General features: G+C 40.4%; 1 protein-coding gene across 1 annotated transcript in view; it reads right to left on the reverse strand.

The window, feature by feature from the left end:
* Nucleotides 1-4,276: 4,276 nt before the first annotated feature.
* SPACA1 (sperm acrosome associated 1) overlaps nucleotides 4,277-22,498 on the reverse strand; it is a 36,261-nt gene continuing 18,039 nt past the window's right edge. Inside the window, exons 5-7 of the mRNA XM_089528541.1 lie at nucleotides 21,464-21,599; nucleotides 10,075-10,195; nucleotides 4,277-5,085 (exon numbers count right to left, since the gene is read on the reverse strand). Of these exons, the coding sequence (XP_089384667.1) occupies nucleotides 4,863-5,085; nucleotides 10,075-10,195; nucleotides 21,464-21,599 (480 nt within the window). The 3' untranslated portion in view covers nucleotides 4,277-4,862. The remainder of the gene's footprint in view (nucleotides 5,086-10,074; nucleotides 10,196-21,463; nucleotides 21,600-22,498) is intronic.

Below are 22,498 nucleotides of genomic sequence, written 5' to 3' on the forward strand. Positions count from 1 at the left end.
ACTCATGGGATCCTTTGATGATGTGCGCGCAGACTATTCCAGTCGAGTGAGCTGGGCCAAAGCCACCTTCTCCGGATCACGTCGGGGTCACCAGCTGTCGCGGCAGAGAGACGCAGAGACAGGAATGGGGGTCCAAAGCTTGGCTGGCCGGGTTTTGGCCAGCCCCTTTTATTGACATTAGGGTTGCATTGGGTTTACATTTATCTCATATCACATCAGAAGGCAATTAGCAGGATCGGGGACCAATGTGTACTCAGGGAAATCCTATCTAGCAAAGGGAGCAGGATGTGTACATTGTCTCAGCCGAATCAACATGGGCTTATCCAATTATGGATAAAGCATTGTCAACCAGAAGATGAGTCATGATTTCGTGGTTTGCCAGCGAAGCCATCACATCCTGTTCTCGGTAGACATTGCTATCCTGGGAGAGGTGCACCCCCCGGGCTTTCCAGGGGATGCCACAGTTACTGATGTACACCTTTTCATTGACAGGCAAAATCCATCAATAGGCTCTTTGTCTCACTGCTTTTCCGTTACTGTTTTCATGCAATAGGTCCCTTTCATGGCAGTTCCACTCCTCAGGCAGTCATATTGTGCAAGCGGGTGTGATTCTGCTCCTCTTCCCTTGCCCTCCCACCCCTCACAGCCACCAACAGCTTCCCAAAGCCAGCTACTGTGTTCACATTCACACAGCAGCCAGCTTCAGGAGGTGGTTGGCAGCCACCATCACTCATTCCCCAACTTTCTTCTGGAAGGCAGCATTTAGCAGGGTGGAAAACAAATCATGTGAGCATGGATCACCAAAGTGATATCATGGGGGAAAGTGGGATAAGTAATAATACCAAACTGATATACTTCCATCCTTAAACAAGCATGAATGTAGTGGGACAGCAGACTGGTGTGATAAAATCCTGATATGGCACATGAAAGAAGCCTTCTGAAAACTGTTAATATAGCCCAGACTCTTGACTTTTGCAGGACTAGAGCACTGGCAAGAGCAAGCTGAGAAAACCACCAGGAACTAAAATGAAGGATGTCCTCATCAGAAGTAGGTCCAGCAAAATGTAGTATGAAGCAAAGAATAATCCTTCAACAAGATGTGAGTTTTTAAAATTGGCTGGTCAGAACTGCGGTCTACCAAAGCATCCATTACAGGGTGTGAGATGAGGGCTGATCTTAAGAGGTAGATGAACTGGATGCTGAGCTCAGTGACTTTGCTGAGAGTCCTGTCTACTGTCAGCTAAACTGTACCTTAGTCCTATTTTCAAAAGTTTCAGGTTGCCAAGAAGAGGAGAAAGTTTCCCCAAATTAGCCTTTTCATTTTGATACTATTGCTTCTAGATCAAAAGCAAAAGAACATTTACCAAGCACTGGAGAGAGGCATGGCAAGCAGGACAAGCAGAAGCTACAACCATCACTGATTGTTCTTCTTCCTTGTAGATTGAGCTGGATGATATGGCTGTTTGGAAAAGGAGCCTCCTCTGAAGTTAATCCCAAAACAGCTAAGCAGAATATGTTTGTAACAAGAGGAGCAGCAGTAATGGCATTTGGGAGCTGGCAGGCACACATACTAGGTAGGCCAGTGATGGGTTATCTGTAGGCCTCCAGATGTTGTTGGTCTGCAAGACAGCCCATTACAAGTGTCTTGGTCAAAGTCCAAACCAAGATGGAGCTAATCTTCCATCTTCAAGATCTTCCATCTGAGTCAAATTCTTGGGTAGCAATGCTGGGCAAGATAAGGTGGGTGAAGTCTGGAAGCATAGCAGGTTGAATCTCCCTTCTCCGGAATTCTAAAATCTGAAGTACTGAAAAATTCAAAATTTTCTACATGGATGGCTGAGATAGTGAGCCCTTTGCTTTCTGATGGTTTAATGTACAAAAGCGTTGTTTCATGCACAAAATTATTAAAAGTATTGTGCATAAAATTACCTTCAGGCTACAAGTATAAGGTGTATATGAAACACAAATGAATTTCATGCTTGGACATGGGTCCCATCTGCAAGACTTATTATATATATTATGCATTACATATATGCAAAATATTCCAAAATCTGAAAAAATCCCAAATCCAAAACACTTCTGCTTCCAAGCATTTTGGATAAGGGAGAGTCAACCTGTACATTTCCACAGGTGAACCAGCATCACTAATTTTGCTCACCCTTTTTTTTTTTAATGATTTTTTTGTATTCTAAAAACACTTTATTTCTGTGTTGCCAAATCACAAATTTACTTTAAAAGCTTCATTAAAAATATAATGGGTGGAGCAACAAAGTCCTCTTTGGCTACAACTTTAAAGCTAGCATCGTGGAGTTATGAGAGGAACCAGAGTACAAAAAACGAACAAACCCAAAATGCCCCGGAACATTATAATTCATACCACACTGTTTCCTACAGTAGAGATGGATCATTCTTTTATCTTGAATTAGGTATATATATGCACCTTCTATATGCTTTTCTGTCAGGTAGTTTATAATCTTCTGTATACAAATTTATAATTTGCCAGGAAAAACCTGAGGGGCATTGTGTGCTTCTGAATTGTTTGAGGTTCTTTAATATGACTTAAGACCAGTTATATTCTTCCAATACTGTTAAAAGTCTTTGGAGATGCTGGCATATAAGCCTTCTGGGGGGGGGGGGCAGTATTAGTTACTAGGCACTTTAGTGTCTGGTTTTTCCTTTTTAAAAAAATGTTATTGTGACTTTCTGGATTTTTGCCAGTCTGTGTAAATACAAAAAGTGCAACCCAATTAATATCTGGACTTATATTTGTGTTCTTGACACTTTAATTTTTATAGCATATACTGTCCTTGAGCTTTACTTTCTGCAATTAATAGTGCATTGGCATTAAACATCAAGTGAAATAGGACTCTTTGGCTGGATTAGAGAAAAATGTTTACAAGCTAATTTAACAAGTGGACAGGCAGGCAACCATAATTTTCTGTGTTCTTTTCTGTATTTCCCCTTTAGATTTTAAGATGTTGTAATTCACTAACTAAAGGAGATAATAAAATCCTTGCTGATTTCAGTGACACAAACATTTTATTTTTATTGATTATGAATGCAACTGCCATTTTTAAAAACAATATACAGTTTTATGTGCAAGAATATTTAGTGTTTGTTTTTCTTTCTTTCAAAGAAAAAGAACAAAACTAGATTATGAAGACTGTTGATAAGCTCTTTTAAACAGAGAGGGGAGTCCAAAGACACAAATAATGACTTCTGCATCCATATCTAAACTCAGGAAAACTGAGGTTTATTTCTATCAGTATGCTGATCAGTTCTTTCTTTTACTTTAACAAAAAATATTGATTAATGAGCATTCTGGTTACTGAGAAGTAATTCTATCTACAGTTTGTACATGTGGCACAAGCTGTAAAATTTCCAGTTTTTAGTGCAGTTTCCAGTTTTTAGTGTAGTTTTGTGCCAAATACACTTGAGTCTCTCTAAAGTTTAGTAGCTTCTTTCTGCCCACCATGTTTTCTTTTTACTCAGGATTTAATTTATTACGCATATTTAAACCATTTTTGAAGCCATAAATTCAAAGTGAGTCTCAAATTGATCTGCAGCATAATGTCCTTTCAGAAAAGGGAATTATAGGAAATTGTGTATATAGGCTGGTTTTGCTTTTCACACATACCGTATATACGCGACTATAACTCAACCTCATGTATAAGTCGAGAGTAAGTTTTGGGGGCAAAATTATGGATTTTGATATGACCCGTGGATAAGTCGAGGGTAAGACTTAGGGGCATATAGCAAAGGATCTAAAGGATGAAGCAAAGAAAACAATGTCAAAGCATTTACAAAATTCCAGCAGACATAACTCTTTGTGCTCAGTTTTAAGGCTGGATAGATGAGAGAGTAGAGGGAGCCAGTGCTTCCAGGACAGATTATACTCTTGCTTTTCACCAGGGGATGGTTTCTTCTTTTAAATAAGAGTTAAGGCACATTACTTACATTGACCCATGGATAAGCTGACTCAGGTTTTTTGGGTCAATTTTTTTGACCTAAATTTCTAGACTTATACATGAGTATATACAGTAAACCCTGTCACCAGGAACTTCCTTATGACTTTGCAAATGTCAGCATATAAATAAGTTAACATTTTAGAGAAGGAAGAAACTTTTTTGTTCTTCACATAGTGCCCCCATCTCCACCTAGTCTATCAACAAGGGGCACTGTGTGAAGAACAAAAAAGTTTCTTCTCTAAAACGTTAACTTATTTATATGCTGACATTTGCAAAGTCATAAGGAAGTTCTTTTTAAATGGTGACAGGGTTTATGTGTGAAAAACAAAACCAGCCTATATACACAATTTTATTTTAATGAGCCAAAGCATAAAATTTCATTACATGTACGCACTAAATAATTATCATTGCATTTATTGGGATTTACTTCCAGTGGGTAAGTGGGCACAAGATTGTAGTCTTTGGCATACAAAGGCCTGTCCTGGATTGTGGACTGTTTAAAATGCACCAACATGGAACTGCTTAGGATGTCTTCTATCAGTACCTCTACATCAAATCTCACACAAAGGAAATATATCACAGAACGATGTGCCAACGTAAGCATTTAGAATGTGCCAATGAATTTATTGTGCGAGTCTGGTAACACCTCATTTGACCATCTTACTTCTGGTTTTGAAGAACACCAAGAGGCAGAAGTCTCTGCTGAACCACATTCATCTTAACAGCAGAAATCAATCGTGAGAATCGGGCTGATGCAGTTTCCCAACACTGTCTCAATGTTTCCAAGCAAGTTTCATCAGGACAGCAAAAAGCACTTCTCAGAACTGGTTCTCCTAATATTCTGTTCATACTTTAATATAATCTCTCTCTTTCTCTCTAAAAATAGCTTCTCTTCTAATAATTTCCCTTGTCTCCTCCTTCCGCTCCTCCTCCTCCTCCTCCTTGTGGTGCATTCCATTCATGGTAGGAACCCTGTTCATGTGGTGAATTTTCTATTTGTGAAATCTGAGATGTTTCTGTGGTGGGGATCTGCCCTGATGAGGTTCTCATTGAACTTGAGCTTGGTTCATCTCTGGTTCTCCATACTTTTGTTTGCCAGAAGAGTTTTACAGCAGCCCTATAAAACAAGTGACAATCAAACCAAGAAGCAAATTTAAGCACATTTGGATAATTTTAAATGGGGTTAAGACAAAAAATACTTTCAAAGAGATATGAACATAGTGTCACTTCCACACATATATACATACATTTTAGTTCTGTTTCATTATTTTTTCTTCTCAGAGCCAGAAAACTCCGAGAAGCTCTGTTTCTGAGTCAAAACAATTTTGGATGAGATCAGTGGCTTCGTTTTTTGTAGATTTTTTGGGCTATGGGGCCATGTTCTAGAAGAGTTTATTCCTGACATTTTGCCAGCAGCTGTGGCTGGCATCTTCAGAGATCAATGGCTTGTTTCAAGGAGTGGTTTGAGTGTTGGACTGTGACTTTAGAGACTAGGGTTCGGTTCCCAGCTCAGCAAGTCACATGCTCTCAGCCTCAGAGAAAGGCAATGGCAAACCACCTCTGAACAAATCTTGCCAAGAAACCCCCATGACAGGTTTGCCTTAAAGTCACCATAATTTAGAAATGAGTTGAAGGTATACAACACACACAAACCCATCAAATCACTGGGATTTATTTAAGGGTTTACTCTTATTTAAGCCTTTACTTAAGGGTTGACTCCAATTACTCTAGCCATCTTGATTCATCTTAAAGCAGAATTCAAAAGTGGGACAATGTGTATACAGTGAGCTGCAATCCCATTCTCAAGCAATTTTTATACAACAGATATACCCATGTATGAAGGTACATTTTTCTGTATAACACCATGTCAGAAGCAGTCAGTGGCTCAACTGTCAGTGGGCAGTTAATCAATACTGGATTTGACAGGAGCACAGCCATGGTGCTGAACCTATAGAGTCCTGCACTGTAGATGCTGTTGTTGTGTGCCTTCAAAACATTTCCGACTTATGGCAACCTTAAGGCAACCCGATCACAGGGTTTTCTGGGGTTGAGTGCGTGTGACTGGGGATTTGAAAACTGATCTCCAGAGTAATGGGCCAACATTCAAACCACTACACCATGCTGGATCTAGCACTGTGGAGAGTGCACATATAACAGGGAGTAGCTCCCATAAAACCCAGTGTAAATTCATCATCCCAGAGCCATATGCAGCATCTGCTAATGGTTCATCTGGCTTAGTGTGGTCCATACAGACTGGCAGCATTGTGTCTATGAGGTGTGAGAGAGAAGTCTGTCCCAGAACTAGATGAAGATACGCATTTGGCCTGGGGCTTTCTGCAGGCAAAGCTAGTGCTTTTCTTCTGAGCCATGTGTGTACTCCATTAAGTTTCCTGTTTCTCTATTTCTACCCAATATTCCATGAGCAGGGGACCTTTTTCAACATGAGGGCCAAATTCAATTACAGAGAAATTGATGGGAGCTAGCATTCCAGTAGTGGGCACGGACAAAAGTAAAAGGGTGGTATCTCAAAATACCAGCAAATTGAGCTCTTCCTGCTGCTAACTGAGCCTTAGGAGATGCATTTCAACTGTTTAAAGTGGGGGAAAGACCATACAAAAGCTTGGAAACTATCAAGCACCATGTGGCAGAGTGCATGGTCACCTGGAGAACTCAAGTTAGATTCGGGGGAGGGGGGGTTCAGCATTAAGGACTGGGTTTTCCCATGGCTGCAGCATAATACAGTAACTACAGTGGGACCTTGTCATCCGCTGGGGTTTGGTTCCAGGATCCCCTGTGGATAACAAAATCCGTGGATGCTCGAGTCCCATTAAATATAATGGCAGAGCAAAATGGTGTCCCTTATATAAAATAGAAAATCAAAGTTTGCTATCAGGAACTCATACTGTTTTTGAATATTTTCAAGCCGTGGATGCTTGAATCCGTGGATAAAAAATACGTATATAAGGAGGGCTGACTATACATTGCTTTCATTTTAAAGTAACACTTTTTGGTCATTTTTCAAACATCAGGTTATGAGTACAGTGTGCTCGCGTCATACGCGGGTGCCTTTTATGCGGCTTCCAGCTTATGCTGAAAGCCCCATGCCATTCAATGAATGGTGCGCATGCCCATGGCATGCGCACCGCCACGGGCATGAGCTCCATTATCCTCAATGGGACTCGAGCATAGGCGGAACTTGCCTTACACAGTGGGGTCTGGAACGGATCCCCTGCATAAGGCAAGGGACCACTGTGCTAACATCAGAACAGTTTGCCTAATTCTGTTTCCTCTAATGACTGTGTATACTATTTCTGTGTATACTATTTCTTGTACTTTCTAACAAGCTAATTTGCCTTCAGCTCCTTTCATTTTGAGTGTGCTCTGCCATGCAGCTTTCTGGGCCTAAAACTGATGCCCCATCGTTTCCCTTGTCCTTCTTTAAAGCTCATAGCTTTGCAATGCTTTCCCCATATCTCCCTAAATTTATCTCTTCTTTATTTTGCCATTTTGATTGTTCATCTCATGTGAAACCATCTGGCATTATATGAAACCCCATCCCATTTCCTCACTGACAAAGAAGCATGGCCACACTAGCCAGTGTATGTGTGTACATCTGAGCTTGGAAAAATACTTTCTAAACATAGCTAATTAAAGTTATAGTTGTAACATCCCCCAAAGCAGTTAATTACTGCTACTACTGCTACAATTTTTTAAAGTAACACTATTTTGCCACCTCTCTAAAATGTTCAATTTCTTTCCTTTTTAAATTAAATATCTCAATGCAATAAATTGCCTGCCTATGGTCTGAAACAGACTCTCCTCCCATCTTCTGTTGTCATCATCTCAACATCTACAAAAAAAACAGAAGGCAGCCACACCAAACATGGCACAAACCAAGGCTTGAACCACAGGATATTTCTCATCCAGCATTTAATATGACCACACCCATGAAACCAATTAAAAGTTTCAGTTACACTGCAAAACAGGTGAAGTTATTTCTCTGTAACTTCTCATGTACTGTAGTTATGCCCTAGTTATTTCAAAAAGGGAATTACTTTCAGGCAACTAGTTATTTTAACTAGTTGCTTCAATGCTCCGGTATACCTGCATTGTTAATGTTGTTGTTATGTATCTTCATGTCATTTCCGACTTATGGCAACCCTAAGGTGAATGTACTATAGGGTTTTCTTGGCAAGATTTGTTCAGAGGTTTCCTTTCCCCTTGTTACCCCAGGATTCAGCCCTCTATCACCCCTATTTGACCTCTGATATCAAATCAATATCAAAAAGGGAGACTGCCAGGAGCTAGCCACCAGGGAGCTTCCCAGTGCAAGAAACCAGCCATACCACATTAGGATAACCGGATGGCTCAGCATGGGAGAAACCCAAGGCACTCAGCCGACATCATCCCAAATCGAAATCAGGATACATCCTTCACTAAGGAGAGTAATGGTGGTGAGCTGGACTTGAGAACTATCTGCATACAACAGACAAAGGGAGTTTCCTTCTGAGAATGAAACTCTTTTGTCAGAGAACATTCATGTTGACTGTCTGGATGTTCTTGCATATTGCACCTAGGCAAGTCACTTAAGTCTTTCAACTCCTGAAACAGTGCCCTCAGGACATGTTTCTTGATGTAAATGCATGTGTCCAGATAACAGCAAATTGGTCTAGTTTGAAGCTGGACAGAACCTCTGTTCAAGTTCAGCTGAACGTCTCAGTAGCCAGCCACTCCACCTACTGCAGGCAGCTACTGAACCATCCTCATTCTGGTAACTCTGCAATCTGAGCTACACTTTGGATCGGTACAATATTACTTCTTAGCCACCCTGCAGCTCACTATTACCTACTACTATTGTTAGTTCTTGTGAGTGTGCTTGTGAGAGTGGATTCTCCTTTTTAAATAAACTAAGGCCCGGTACATAAGGGCCTTTGTGATGCCCTCATCACGTGCTAGGGTTGCCTGGGGGCGGAGCGCCTACACGCAACCATCACACGTGATGAGGGCGTAACAATGTTATGTAAACACTGTGCAGGTGTCCGCACGGCTCCACGCAGAGCTTACCGCACTCATTACACTGCCACCGCAGGGTAAAAAGAGCTCGCTTTTCACGGGTTCCTTTTTTTCTGCAGGGAAGCCATGCGGTTTGGCAGCTGCGACTTCCCTGCAGAGGAAAAACAGGCGCCGTCAGGCCTCCCTTTTTGGGAGGTCTGTACCGTGCCTAAATTAATCTGGAAAACCAAGTCTAGAGTTCTCTGGGTTTGGAACCACTATAGAAAGGCTGAGATACCCAGTTTTATGATACCAAAGTCTTCTCACTAAATCAATTTCCTCATTGAATACAATTTGTGGGCACCCTGTTGGGACCTTCTGTAATTTAAGTAACACTCTTAGGCTGAGAGCATATGACTTGCCCAAGGTCACCCAGTGGATGTCATGGCCAAGTGGCGAATCAATATCTGGTCTCCAGAGTCACAGTCCAGAGCTCAGACCATTATGCCACACTGGCTCCTACTGTTCAATAATAAGTACAAACTTTAAATGAAGAAATTCCCAGGTTCAATTCCCAATATTTCTATATTGCACATAGCAACACTAGTATTTTATAAGATGAAGGTTTATCTCTGAATAACAGCACATTTTACATTTCCCACTTTGTAGAAATCATACAAATCATACCTAACTCACACAGATTTCAGACTACAGTTTACATACAACCTAGATTTTTTTGTGTGTGTGTGTGTGTGTGTGTGTGTGTTACCTTCAAGTTGCCTATCAAACTTATGATAACCCCATGATTTTTTTAGGGTTTTCTTAGGCAAGGAATACTCAGAAGTGCCAATTCCTTCCCTTGAAATTTAGCCTAAACACTTGGTACTCCTTGGCAGTCTCCCATCCAAATATTAATCAGACCTGACCCTGCTTGACTTACAAGGTTAGAAGGTGTTGTGTCTTTAGGCATATTTAGGCGTATCTGCATATTTGTGTTCATATTCATACCTGAACATACTACAGGTACTCCTTCCCCTATGTTGGAAGGGTGGGATAAATGTGACAGTTGTTAACCAATAGCAAAACCTAATACCTTTTTGGCTCAGATACATACCAGTTAAGAATTATGAAGATTATTGCAAAGATCACGCCAACACAGACAATGACTCCAGTGATGAGGACAAACACCAATACTATATCTGTGCTTTGCTTTTTGGACCGCCGTGTCTCCAGTTCTACAGTGAAGAAAAACTGTTATTATTTTTTGAAATGGAAATGTTCTATTAAATAAGTTATTCAAGAAGATTGAAAAAAAATACACTTTTTTTTTTAAAAAAGAGAGAAGGTAATTCTTCACTGCCTTTAAAGAACAAATAAAGAACAAACAAATACCTGTGAAAAATGCAAAAAGTAGTTGTATGTGCTGTATTTGTTTCTGACTAAAAAGTTTGAAATGTCATAAGAAAATTTGATTAAAGTTGTTTAGGTTTCTATAATACTCAATGAAGCTATTCTGAGCTGCATAAAGGAGTGTCTTTTAACAGACAGAGCAGTTACAGGATCAGTTAGTCACAGTAACCTTAAGTAAAACTGTTCTGAGGACACTATGTACAGATCCATAACTACAATTGGAAAAGACTGCAGGAAGGATTAAGGGTGCAGCAGCAGAAAAACCTGACATATGGGGAAGCTAAACAAGTAAACAGGCACAATCACTTACAGCAGTACTTCTGTCAGAAATTGACTTAGTAAACTGCAATAACCCTTTAAAATGTTATATAAAAGCATTTTAATGAGTGTAAGGTTAAGGTAGGTTATGTAAACAAAATGTTGAACATCATGAGGATTGTTTGGAATACTACACAGAGCTTAAATAGGAGTAGAATTTAAAGGTATTTTGACTAAACTAAGGAGAGACTGTAGTATGGGTGAACATGAAGAAAAGTGATCCTTGGAAAATGTTGTATCCATGTCAACAACTTGGCACACAAAACAGATAATGAAGGAAGCTTTCAGACTTCACACCTCCCCATGATTGGGCACTCTTTATTTAAGGCAGTTTTTAAGATGTTATTTTAGGCTGGTGATACTATAACATGATGACAGTTTATCAATATGAGTTTACCAAGAGAATGAATTACTAGATTACTTTCTAAAATACTTTGAAGGTCCCCTTTTCTTGGGGCATAGTGGTTAAATGCCAGTACTGCAGCCACTCACTCACAAACTCACAAGATTATGAGTTCAATCCCATCTAGGGGCTCAGGGTCAACTCAGCCTTTCATCCTTCCAAAGTCGCTAAAATGAGTACCCAGCTTGATGGGGGCAATTAGCTTACAGTTGTAAACTGCTTAGAAACTGCTGAGCATGGTATGAAGTGGTATATAAATGAAGCTGCTATTGCTATTGCTATATTAATCATCACTAAAGATGCCAGAAATACTGGGAAAGAATTTCAGAAAACACGACTGATTGGACATACATGTCACTGTTTAGTCACCTCACTATGGAAAAAAGCACAAGAGTAAGACATGTTCAGAAATATCATATAGTAAAGTCTTCCTGGGACTTTAACCATTTCAGGTTGCAGGTATGGAATTGCAAAGCTAATGCTTTCTTATGCAACAATCCCTGGTCTTGTGGAAAGGCAGCATATCAGACTGAAAGAAGGACTGTGCCCTGGCCTTCTTCTCACACTAGTTTTTTATGTGCATGTTACTTTGTTTTGCATGTTACTGTTCCTGCTGCTTTCTTTTAAATCCACACAAATTACTAGCCATCATCATCATCATCATCATCATCATCATCATTTTTTACTAGTCGCTTTGGCAAGTGAGAAAACAAAGAAAGAAAAGTCTGCCCTTTACTACAGAGGTTGGTGGATTTGAAAATAGAACTTTATCATACCAGACTCATAAAGTGTCACAATCATGTTAGTCTTGGAAATGCAAACATACCGGTTTGGGAACATTCATTCTCACACAGCTCTTCCAAATTGCCATGGTGCTGCTTCTGTCTCCTCCACACTGGTTTCCATAACCCCACCTCCCTGCCCTATGCCCTTGCCAGCATGCCTTTCAGTCTGTATTTATTTTTATTTTTATCACAATTGCGCAATTGATGGCAGTCTATTGAGTTGGTAGTACTGAAAGAGTGGGGCAGGACCCCTGGGGGCACGAAACTTGGAGGCTCTAACCTTACCTTCTCTTTCTTTTCCTCCTCCTCCCAATTTTTTTATGTGTAAATTTACACATTAGTTGAGTTGAATATTGCATTGTTTACATAAAACTGTTCAAATTTGAATGATGTTATTTCTGTGTAGATTATTATAATATGAATATACATGAATGTACAAATGAAAATATGCACACTAAATAAACAAAATATTTTTATTCTTATACTATTTCAAGGCAGGGACATGACATCTGCATGAAGATGTAAAGGGAGGTGCCGAGTGTAAAAAGTCTGAGTACCACTGCATTAAGTAACAAAAAATAAAGAAAAGAAATTGGGCAGAGGAAGGAGAAAATCCACCTGCCTGGGAATAGCAAGAAGGAGAGGAGTATAATCTTGGCCACTGGCACCACATGACTGCCAGCATATCAGAACTGCTTCAGGATGAACTTATCACATGTTAACAGTGGAAAAGCAGAGTGAGTGGGAGGTATCGATGGATTTTGCCCATGATTGAGAAGGAGTACTGCAGCAACGGATGGACTGCAGACCAGCTGCTGGATAGACACTGCACTGTTTGATAAGGTATGGCTACAGACTCCCCTGCTCTAATTCCATTTTTCAAGCCTCATGTGATGAAGTTCATAATTCCACAATGGCCATGGAGGAAGGGGTTTCCTCCAGAGAATCCAAACCGACTGAGAAGGAATGGATCGCTGCCTCTGCTACAGCCAATGGGGAAGTATAACAGACCAAGAGAGGAAGAGCAGAGTGATCTATTCCACAGGCAGCCTGCTGCATTTCTGGGCTAGATATGAAGGGAGAAGTCCCTTCTTCTGTGGACAGCATGAAAATGCATCACACTCTCTAAGAAGAGATGGTACAAGTCATCTTTCAGCCAGTTCATTCTGCTTTTGTGTCAAACAGGTCAGTCATAAGGTTGCCTAGCTTTTCTGATCACAGCAGACATTGTGGGCCCTTGGTATCTGCTGGGGTTTGGTTCCATGACCCCCTGTGGATACCAAAATCCATGGATGCAGAACTCCCATTATATACAATGGCATAGTAAAATAGTACCTCTTATATAAAATAGCAAAATCAAGGATTACTATTTGGAATATATTCAAGCCATAGATGGTTAACTCCTTGGATAAAGAATCCATAGATATGGAGGGCCGACTGTATACGAATTGGGAAGAGGCTGGATTTTTACCTTGCTTCTAAGTAATATTCCCATAATTACTTACAATTTAAACTTTCATAAAAACATAGTGAATATACAAATAAAATGCATTTCAAAGAAAGCAGTATTTCGATCTAACTAATTTAGGCCAGCTTCCTGTTATTTATTTATGTGTACGCAAGTGCAGCCATATAATGAAGATATAGTGCAGAAAGAAAAAAGTGCAGCTATATTCAGGAGAGCTATATAAAAGATGATAAAATGAATGACACATGGAATGAGGAACCATATGAAGAGGAAGCCCAAACCCTATAAAGCAAGGCAGAAGATGCAATAAGAGAAACTGAGAAGAATAAATCACCAGGAACTGATGATATTCCAATTTCCACAATCCACTCAGACAGAATCAACTCAAGTGTGAACTAAAATATGCCAACAAATATAGAAAATAAAACAATGGCCAACAGACTGGAAGCGATCAATATACATCCCCATTCACCGAAAAGGAGACACAAAAGACTGTAGTTAACTATAGGACACATAGTATTAATTTTCCATGTACAGTGCTACCTCGGGTTACGAATTTAATTCGTTCCGCGGCGCCGTTCGTAACCCGATACATTTCGCAACCCGAAAAAGCCGCAGGAAAGCCGCTAGCCGCTAGCCGCGGTTTGAATTTCGCGCCGAAACGCGCCGAAAAGATTTTCGTAACCCGAAAAATCATTCGTAACCCGGAACAGTTTTTTTAAATTTAACTTTTTCGTACCCCGGAAATTTCGTAACGCGGTGAATTCGTATCCCGGGGTACCACTGTATGTAAAATTTCCATGCAAGATCAAAATTCTGCAACATAGACTCCAATCATATATCAGAGAAATTCCAGAGGTGCAAGTGGGGTTCAGGAAAGATAGAGGCACTAAGGACCACATTGCGAACATACGATGGATAATACCACCAAAAAATCCCAAAAGAAAATCAGTGGGTGCTTTATAGACTATAGCAAAGCCTTTGACTCAAAGGTAGTTAACAACAAAAAACAACCATGAATGCAGCTTATGCGTAGGTAAGCCACATTTTGAATGGAGTGCATAGTGTTATTCACTCGCTCTTGTGCTCTATCCAAAACCCTCCCAGTGCCTCCCCTCCATTATCAGGTCCCTACTGCTGTTGGGGAGGGGAGGGGAGATGATTCAGATCATGAAAATCCAGGTGCTCTGCCATCCCAGAGGAAGGAAAAGGCACCCACCCACTCCCAACAGACATTAAGCTGTGACCAGCTACTTCACCTGAATCACTTCTCTCCTCTTTTTCCAACAGCTAAGCTACAGCAGTACGGGCCCTCCTGGCGCTTGACAGCTGCTGGCACCTGGAGGACAGAGACCTGTGTGTGCAGAGCTACATGCTGATGTACAATCTTGGCCCTTATCTGTGAATACAACACACAGTGGTGTTTGTGTATGTGCCTTCAAGTCACTGGTTGACTTATGATGACACCATGAATTTCTGAGAGTTTTCTTAGGCAAGGTACATTCAGAGATGATTTTGCTGGTTCCTTCCTCTGAAATATAGTCTACTGCACCTGGTACCCCTTGGTGGGCTCCCATCAAAGTCCTAACCAGGGCTGACCCTGCTTAGCTTCCAAAATCAGATGGGAGCTGGTGCCTTTAGGATATTCATGTAACATAACCTATTTGTTTAAGACAAAGAGAAGAGCAAGATATTGCATGACATTCCTTTCCTTTCCTTTCTCAGTTTGGCTAAATAGCTGGAACAATAACTAACTTTTGCAAAGGAGTTCCGGAGCCAATTGTGCTCCCAATTTATATCTCTGTGACAGTGCAAGAGTACTTCCTCCTATTTGCAGGGACACCAAATCTTGCATAGCAGTTTCCTCTTTTCTTGCACCAGGAGAAGGCAATGAGGCTGTACACCCTCTTCACACCCTCCACAGAAAAGAGGATCTTCAACAGAAACCCTTGAAGAGAAACAAAGCCTAAATAGGAAGAAACTTTGACTCTGTGGGAGGTTTCTTTTCCTACAGAAGGTGAGCAGACAGTCCTGGGGCCTGACAAGAAGTCCCCATGCCTTCTTTTGACTCAGGAAAAAGGTAAGATGTCCTAAGACTGTTGCCTTTCGGGAACACAAGGTGAGTAACAGTTTAATTCCACAGCGAAAGCAAAAGCAGCACTGCTGAATATTCTGTGTTCTGCAAGACACCACCAGTGTTACTGGCATTCTATATACTGCTTTCACACAATGACAAATGTGGCTGATGTGTCACACGGACTTTACAGGGCATGCAACTCCCTCTGCCTTTATAGGAAATGAGGTGAACTAATGAAAACAACGCATCAAAATTGCCTCAGCACAGCCAACTGTATCATGTTCATGTGGGTGCTGGTACCATTTCTGAAAATTGACCAACTGCTGCTCCACCTCCTCTCCCCTGTTGTTGCCAACACACTTGCTCACATGGGTGACACTAGATCTTGTCTGGCTCTCTCTTCACATGGCAAGAGAATAATCATCCTCTTCACTTAAAATACATTCCCTCCCCTGCAGAAGTAGTATCAGAAAACATGAATAAACTGTGTTATATCATTGGTTTTGTCAAAAGCCAATTAAGAACTAAAACAAGTTGGAGAATGAAATAGTCTAATGGTGCAGCAGAAAGAGCATGGGTAGAGTTCAGGTATTAAGGAGAATTCAGCTATCAATAAGTTATTCTTTGTGGAGACAATGGCCCTGTACAGAATGGCCTGAAAGGCCGGCATGGGGGCAGAGTTGGGGCATCGCGTCCAGATGACACACACCCTGACTCCGCCCCTAGGGCGCCATGGCTCTGAACACCGCTCCACATGGTGCGCTGTGTCATGATGCTCCTCCGGCGCTACATCCATATGATACAGTGCCGAAGGAGCACCATATAGTTGTGCTGTCACGGCTATGCCGCTCTTTTAAGGGCCTCAGCGTGAGGTTGCTGCAGCCCCAATTTGATAAGGAAAGGAGTGGTGTCCTGCCACCCCTTTGGGGTAGTGTGTCAAGCCCCAATAAAAACTTGAAGAGAAGGGGGAGGATTTGATTTATAGCAAGTAAAAGGAGGAGTTAATAATGAGAAAAATGGCAAGCAGCAAGTAGCTTAACATCTACCAGCAGAGCACCAGCTGATTCTCAGCAAATCAGCAAGGACTTCTGACTTCTAATTGTTTAGCAACAGAAATAACAAAATGACTTTCCCCAACCCCAAAATATAGTGAAATAAAAATATCTGGGATGGAATGGGTAATAGAAGTGTAGGCTCTATTTTGTTGTTGTTGGTTTGGAGTGTATGGAAACAGTCTATCCTCTGTTCAGTTCCACTACTCAAAACAGATTATTCATTCATAGTGTTTTAATTCAAAGTATGTATCACAAAGGATTGCTGTAACTATGGAAGCATTGCATTAATTTTCTGTGCAAGCAAAGTCATGCTTAAAATTCTACAGCAAAGACTCCTACCATATATGGACTTAGAAATTCCAGAGGTCCAAGCTGGGCTCAGAAAAGAAAGAGGCACTAGGGACCATATTGCAATCATACGATGGCTAATGGAGTACACCAGAAGACAATCAGCATTTACTTTATAGACTACAGAAAAGCTTTTGACTGCATAGACTGTGAAAAAACTATGGACTGCTCTTAAAGAAATGAGGGTACCACTACATTTGATCATCCTGATGAATAACCTGTACTCAGGACAGGAGGCTAAAGTTAGAACAGAATACAGAGAAACAGAATGGTTCCCAAATGGCAAGAGGAGTCAGTCAAGGCAGCATTCTATCACCCTATTTGTTCAATTCATATGCAGGAAATATCATACACAGAGCATGTTTATACTTGGATGAAGGGGGAATGAAGATTAAAGGAAGGGACATCAATAATTTATGTATGCAGACAACACCATACTACAGTCACCCCTTCTAACTCGCGGATCTGAGATCCACAACCTCGATTATGCATGGAGGGGTGACCTCTGTTATTTCTAATGGTGCGCACGCACCTGGACAGCACACACAGGCGCACGCCTTATTCAAGCCTATGGCTTGAATACATGTGAGCCTCTGTTTTCGCGGAGGGGTCTGGAATAGATCCCCTGTGCAAACAGAGGACCAGCAATACTAGCAAAAAACAACAAAGACTTGGAATGACTGCTGAGGAAAGTTAAAAAAAACAAGTGAAAAGGCAGGCATACTATTGAACATTAAGAAAACAAAAGTAATGACCATGGAGGATATACATAAATTCAACCTAGATGAGAAGGAAATTGAAATAAAGATTTCCCACACCTTGGATCAATCAATGATGGTTAAGTAAGCCAACAGAATGAAAATCAACTCATTTGAAATATACCCTGTACAGCAAAAAGACAAACAAATGAGCCCTAGAACAGATCAACCCTGAGTTCTCCCTGGAAGTCAAGATGACCTAAGGTGAGCCTGTCATATTGAAAGACTGCATACCAGAAGGATAGACTCCATCAAGAAGGCCATGGCCCTGAACCTGCAAAACCTGAGCAGAGCAGTCCAGGAAGGGAGGCTTGGAGATATCGCATTCACAGGGTCACCATGAGCCAAAGTCGACTCGAAGGCTGTTAACAACAACAAACGTATCATTTGAACCAGGCTTCAGTTTCTGGTTCTTCAGCGTTCAGTGAGAAACAAATTTAGTCCCACAAGCCTGAAATCTACTTCTTTCACATTCACCCTCTAGTCTAGAATTTTATTGGAACCCTCCCAACACCAACATAATTGGTGGTTAAATGTAAGAGGTCAACAGTAGATAAATTACAGTGCTACCTCGGGTTACGAAATTAATTCGTTCCGCGGCGCCGTTCGTAACCCGATACATTTCGCAACCCGAAAAGGCTTTCCGTTAGCGCTGGAAAGCCGCTAGCCGCGCTTCGCATTTAAATTTCGTGCCGAAATGAATTTCGTAACCCGAAAAATCTTTCGTTACCCGGAACAGTTTTTTCCAATCTAACTTTTTCGTACCCCGGAAATTTCGTAACGCGATCAATTCGTATCCCGGGGTACCACTGTAGTGGCAAAGTTGGGTAAAATGAACAAAGAGTCTTGTGTCACCTTAAAGACTAGGAAATTTATTATAGGATGAAGGTTTTTGTTTTTGTTGTTATTTTTGTTGCCACAAAATAACATGGTTATCCTTTTATAAAATGGGGAAAATGTTCCATACTACTAGCTTTCAGCTGATACCAGTTTCATTCACTGGGGAAATGAGGGAAATTGTTTGTGTAGATTGTTTCCCTGCCTTTGATATTTATATCCACTCATCTCCCTGCTGGCCTAAATTGATAAATGAAAATAGCTAAACTGCACATTGCAAGGAAGACAACAATATCATAGTTTATATAGGGAAGGTCCCACCAGGTGCAAAATCTTATCATAACCACTACCTGAGAATGATATTATTCTATTCCTCTTACAATTCATTTTTTAAGATCCACACATAGTTTTAATTGCAAGCTGGTCACCTCTTGAATACTTGCTGCTTTCATACTATCAAGAGGAGATTCTACTCACAGTCTGCATGCGTGAACTGAGTCCCATTGTGTATCTCATTTTGGGAAAAAGACGGAATATAAAACCCCAAAATAAATAATGTTAGGGGTACTAATAGTAGGAATAATGTTTCACAGCAAAATAGATCCTAAAGAAGAGGCTACTTTGACCATTTCATCACCAATTATTGTTGTTGTTGTATGCCTTCAAGTCATTTCCTATTTATGGTGACCCTAAGGCAAACATATAATGGGCATGGCAACATTTGTTCAGAGGGGATTAGCCACTGCCTTCCACTGAGGCTGAGAGATCACCCAGTGGATTTACATGCTTGAGCCAGGATTTGAACCCTGGTCTCCAGAGTCCTAGTCCAATGCTCAAACCACTACACCATACTAGATGCCAATTAAGTAAAGGCATATCAGCTAAAAATAGACCATAATTATCAGTTTTTAGCTACTTAGCCTTAATGCTTGTTGTTTTGGCAGGTAATCAAGTTCTTAGAAGGCAAGTATGCCAACTGAAACACCGCAGAAGTGCCATAAGACAGACACACAATGGTTGCAATGATGCAACTTCTCTAGGAGATACATTAGTGTAAATGCACAGAGCTGAGAAGTGCAAGAAAAACTATACAAAGATCATAAGAAACTAACTGACACAGCTCACTGACTGGTGGCTGATTTTTTTTTGTTTTATCCATAAAGAATAGATTAAACGTACTTTGAAGCTGACCAAGCCTAATATTTTCTGCCGTTTCCTGTGACTAACTCAGAATTAAGAACATGAGCGTACTCAGGGCAACAGTACAAAGTAGCCTAGGTCTTCCTTATTTCTCACCCCTAATTTCTATAAATATGAACCTGTGTATTCATGGCAACTTTTCAGTGAACAGCTATTGATATTCCATGTCTAATGCCTTCTCAGCAAGGTAACTTAGAAAACAACGAGATCCACATCAATCCTCTCTTAAATCAAATGGCATTGGAGAAAATATCTATTAATATCTGCAGGCTCAGGAAGGAAAAATATACTTAAGAAGAAATATTTCCCAACCCTCTCCAATTCTGTCAATTTTCCAACTGTGTCAACTCATTCAGTTGTTGTTACTGTGACACAGAGGAAGCATTAAGGGGGGGGGAATCCTCTGCAAACTGTTTTCCTTCTTTGGAAACTAGGGATAGGGTGTTCAGAATCAGCACTATTGGCCAGTTGTGAATCTGTGTGCTGTGCAGAGTGTCTGAACCAGCAGACATTCCTAATTACAAATTGTGAGGCACGTGCACAAAAATCCAAGTGGAGTTATCACAGAGAATGGTCTTGTTCACTGCTCTCAAGGCTGTTTTCTAGTTTATACATTTCAGTTTTAAGAAGGATTATTAGAAACAAAGGAAGCTGAGCCTCCTTCATCCTTTGTAGTTGAATGGAAGATGAAATAAAAGAAGGAATCTACAAAAATTTCCTCTTTAAAATACTTATTAGAAGTGACAGGTGCCATGCCTTCTTTCTCATCCTACCGCCCTAGTTATGAATAGGTTCTCAAGACATGCCTTACTCAAGGACCATCTCTAATCTCTATATTCAGGTCTTTCCTGTAGATGACAGACAGCTCCTCCGCCCCATGTTAACATAGTTTTAATCGCAAGAGAATTCTTCCACAGCCACTACTACTCAACTCAAAATGTAAGTAACTCTCAACTGTAGCAGAATAGAGAAGGGCATTGTCACAGGAGAAAGCAGGAGGAAAGATGTTTTCTTTTCATTTTGATTTCAGGCTTCCTTTGAAGCCTTGCAATTGATATTGACTCTGAGTGGCAAAATTCAAGATGACAGCTGCAAATAGTACATCAGCAAAATTTTTCATCTGCAGCACTAAGAGATCATTACAAAGGGCCTGGGGAGAACTGAACAAGGTGTCACCAGCTGCTTCTGTTAAACTGCCTGATCTTCCTGTCTTTTGAAATCAGTAAGGGGAGGAAATACAGAAAAAAGGAAATGCAGATTAAATGCAGTATAGTAATAAATTAATAGAAAATAATGATATTTTTAAACAGGTTGTGCGCTGCCAGTATAAAAATGTTGTTTTATCCCATGGTTAGTTAAAGGTAAAGGTAGTTCCTTAACATGAATGTCTAGTCATAACCAACTATAGGGGGCAGTGCTCATCTCTGTTACTAAGCCGAAGAGCCAGCATGGTCCTAGGACTGCTCTAGTGGTCATGTGGTCAGCATTACTGCACCAAACACTGTTACCTTCCCACCAAAGTGGTACCTATTTATCTACTTGCATTTGCATGCTTTCCAATTGCTAGGTTGGCAGAAGCTGGGACTAGTGACAGGAGCTCACCCCATCATGCAGCACATGTGCCTCGAACTGCTAACCTTCCAATCATCAAATTGGAGTCTTAACCACTAAGCCACGGCATCCCCCATCAAGTGGCAGTGCTGCAATTATTTTAACAGAAATCCATTTTTCTCATATGTTATTCTATCTATAGTTGGCAAATTCAGAGATAGTAGTTTTTCCCATAAAGATTAATTTTAGAAACAAAATATATATTTAAAAATTATGAACTTCCATGAACTTACCAGTTGTTGTATACACTGTATATTTTACTGATGCGATCAATTCTTCATTTTCTACGGTATCACACTCGAATGCAACAGGGTGAGTGTCTCTGTGTACCTCCAGAATAGCTGAATCATTAGGAAGAATGAGTGATTGCTATCAATTCAGAGGTGACAAAAAAAGACAAAATTGGATTATCTCATGAGGAAAGTATACCAAAATCTTGTGATAACTCTGGTAGGTAGGAGTTCTTTCTCTCTCACTATCCTTTTCTTCCTCAAGAGTCCCTGATATTTTAAATTGTGAATCTTTTGAAATTACCAGCTGTCTAATTTGTCCTTTATATCCTGGCCTGTAGTGTAGGTATGTGCCCCATATCTGAAAGTAGCACCATCACTCCATGACATCCCCTCAATTCCAGGCAACATATCAGTCAGTTTTTGGCCTTTTTCTTTTAGCCTGGGGCAGGTTAGGATGTGCTGTTTTAAAAAAAATCAAGATTTGGGGGTTATCGAGGCACATGGGGGTGGGCTGGAAAACTGGGGCTCCGGTATGCTTTCAACTTTCACTTTCTTCACTCTTGCATTAGGGAACAGTAACTGCAGGGTGAACCATAAAACCTTCATGATTCCCTTGTTCAGAATATGCTTTCTGTGAATTTAAAAGAAAGCAAACTTACAAAATTATTATTTTAAAGTTAATTTGCAAAAGTAGAAATGAAGTGATAAGTTGACATAGGAATTAGTGAGAAAATAGTCACTATTTTATAGTTTAAAAAACAACTAATAATGGAGCACACTTGATAGTCAAGAGGGAAACCACTCTCCTATCTCAAAAAAGAAAGAGTTCTTAAAATGCCTAAACTATTTATTACACCCATCATGTTTTGGAATATAAAATTAACCCCCCAGGGGATTTTCTTCTCTGCTGTAACTCACCCAGAAGAATTTTTTTATTCCACAAAACATTGGGTGTAGTGAAGAAACAAAGCACTCTGCTTCTCAATGTATTGCCCACCATCACTCCTACTTTTTTAGTTTGTCATTCCTTCTCTT

Source organism: Sceloporus occidentalis, unplaced genomic scaffold (assembly GCF_023333645.1).
Source record: "Sceloporus occidentalis isolate IW3139 unplaced genomic scaffold, rSceOcc1.0.p SCAF_6, whole genome shotgun sequence".
Taxonomy (NCBI): Eukaryota; Metazoa; Chordata; class Lepidosauria; order Squamata; family Phrynosomatidae; genus Sceloporus; species Sceloporus occidentalis.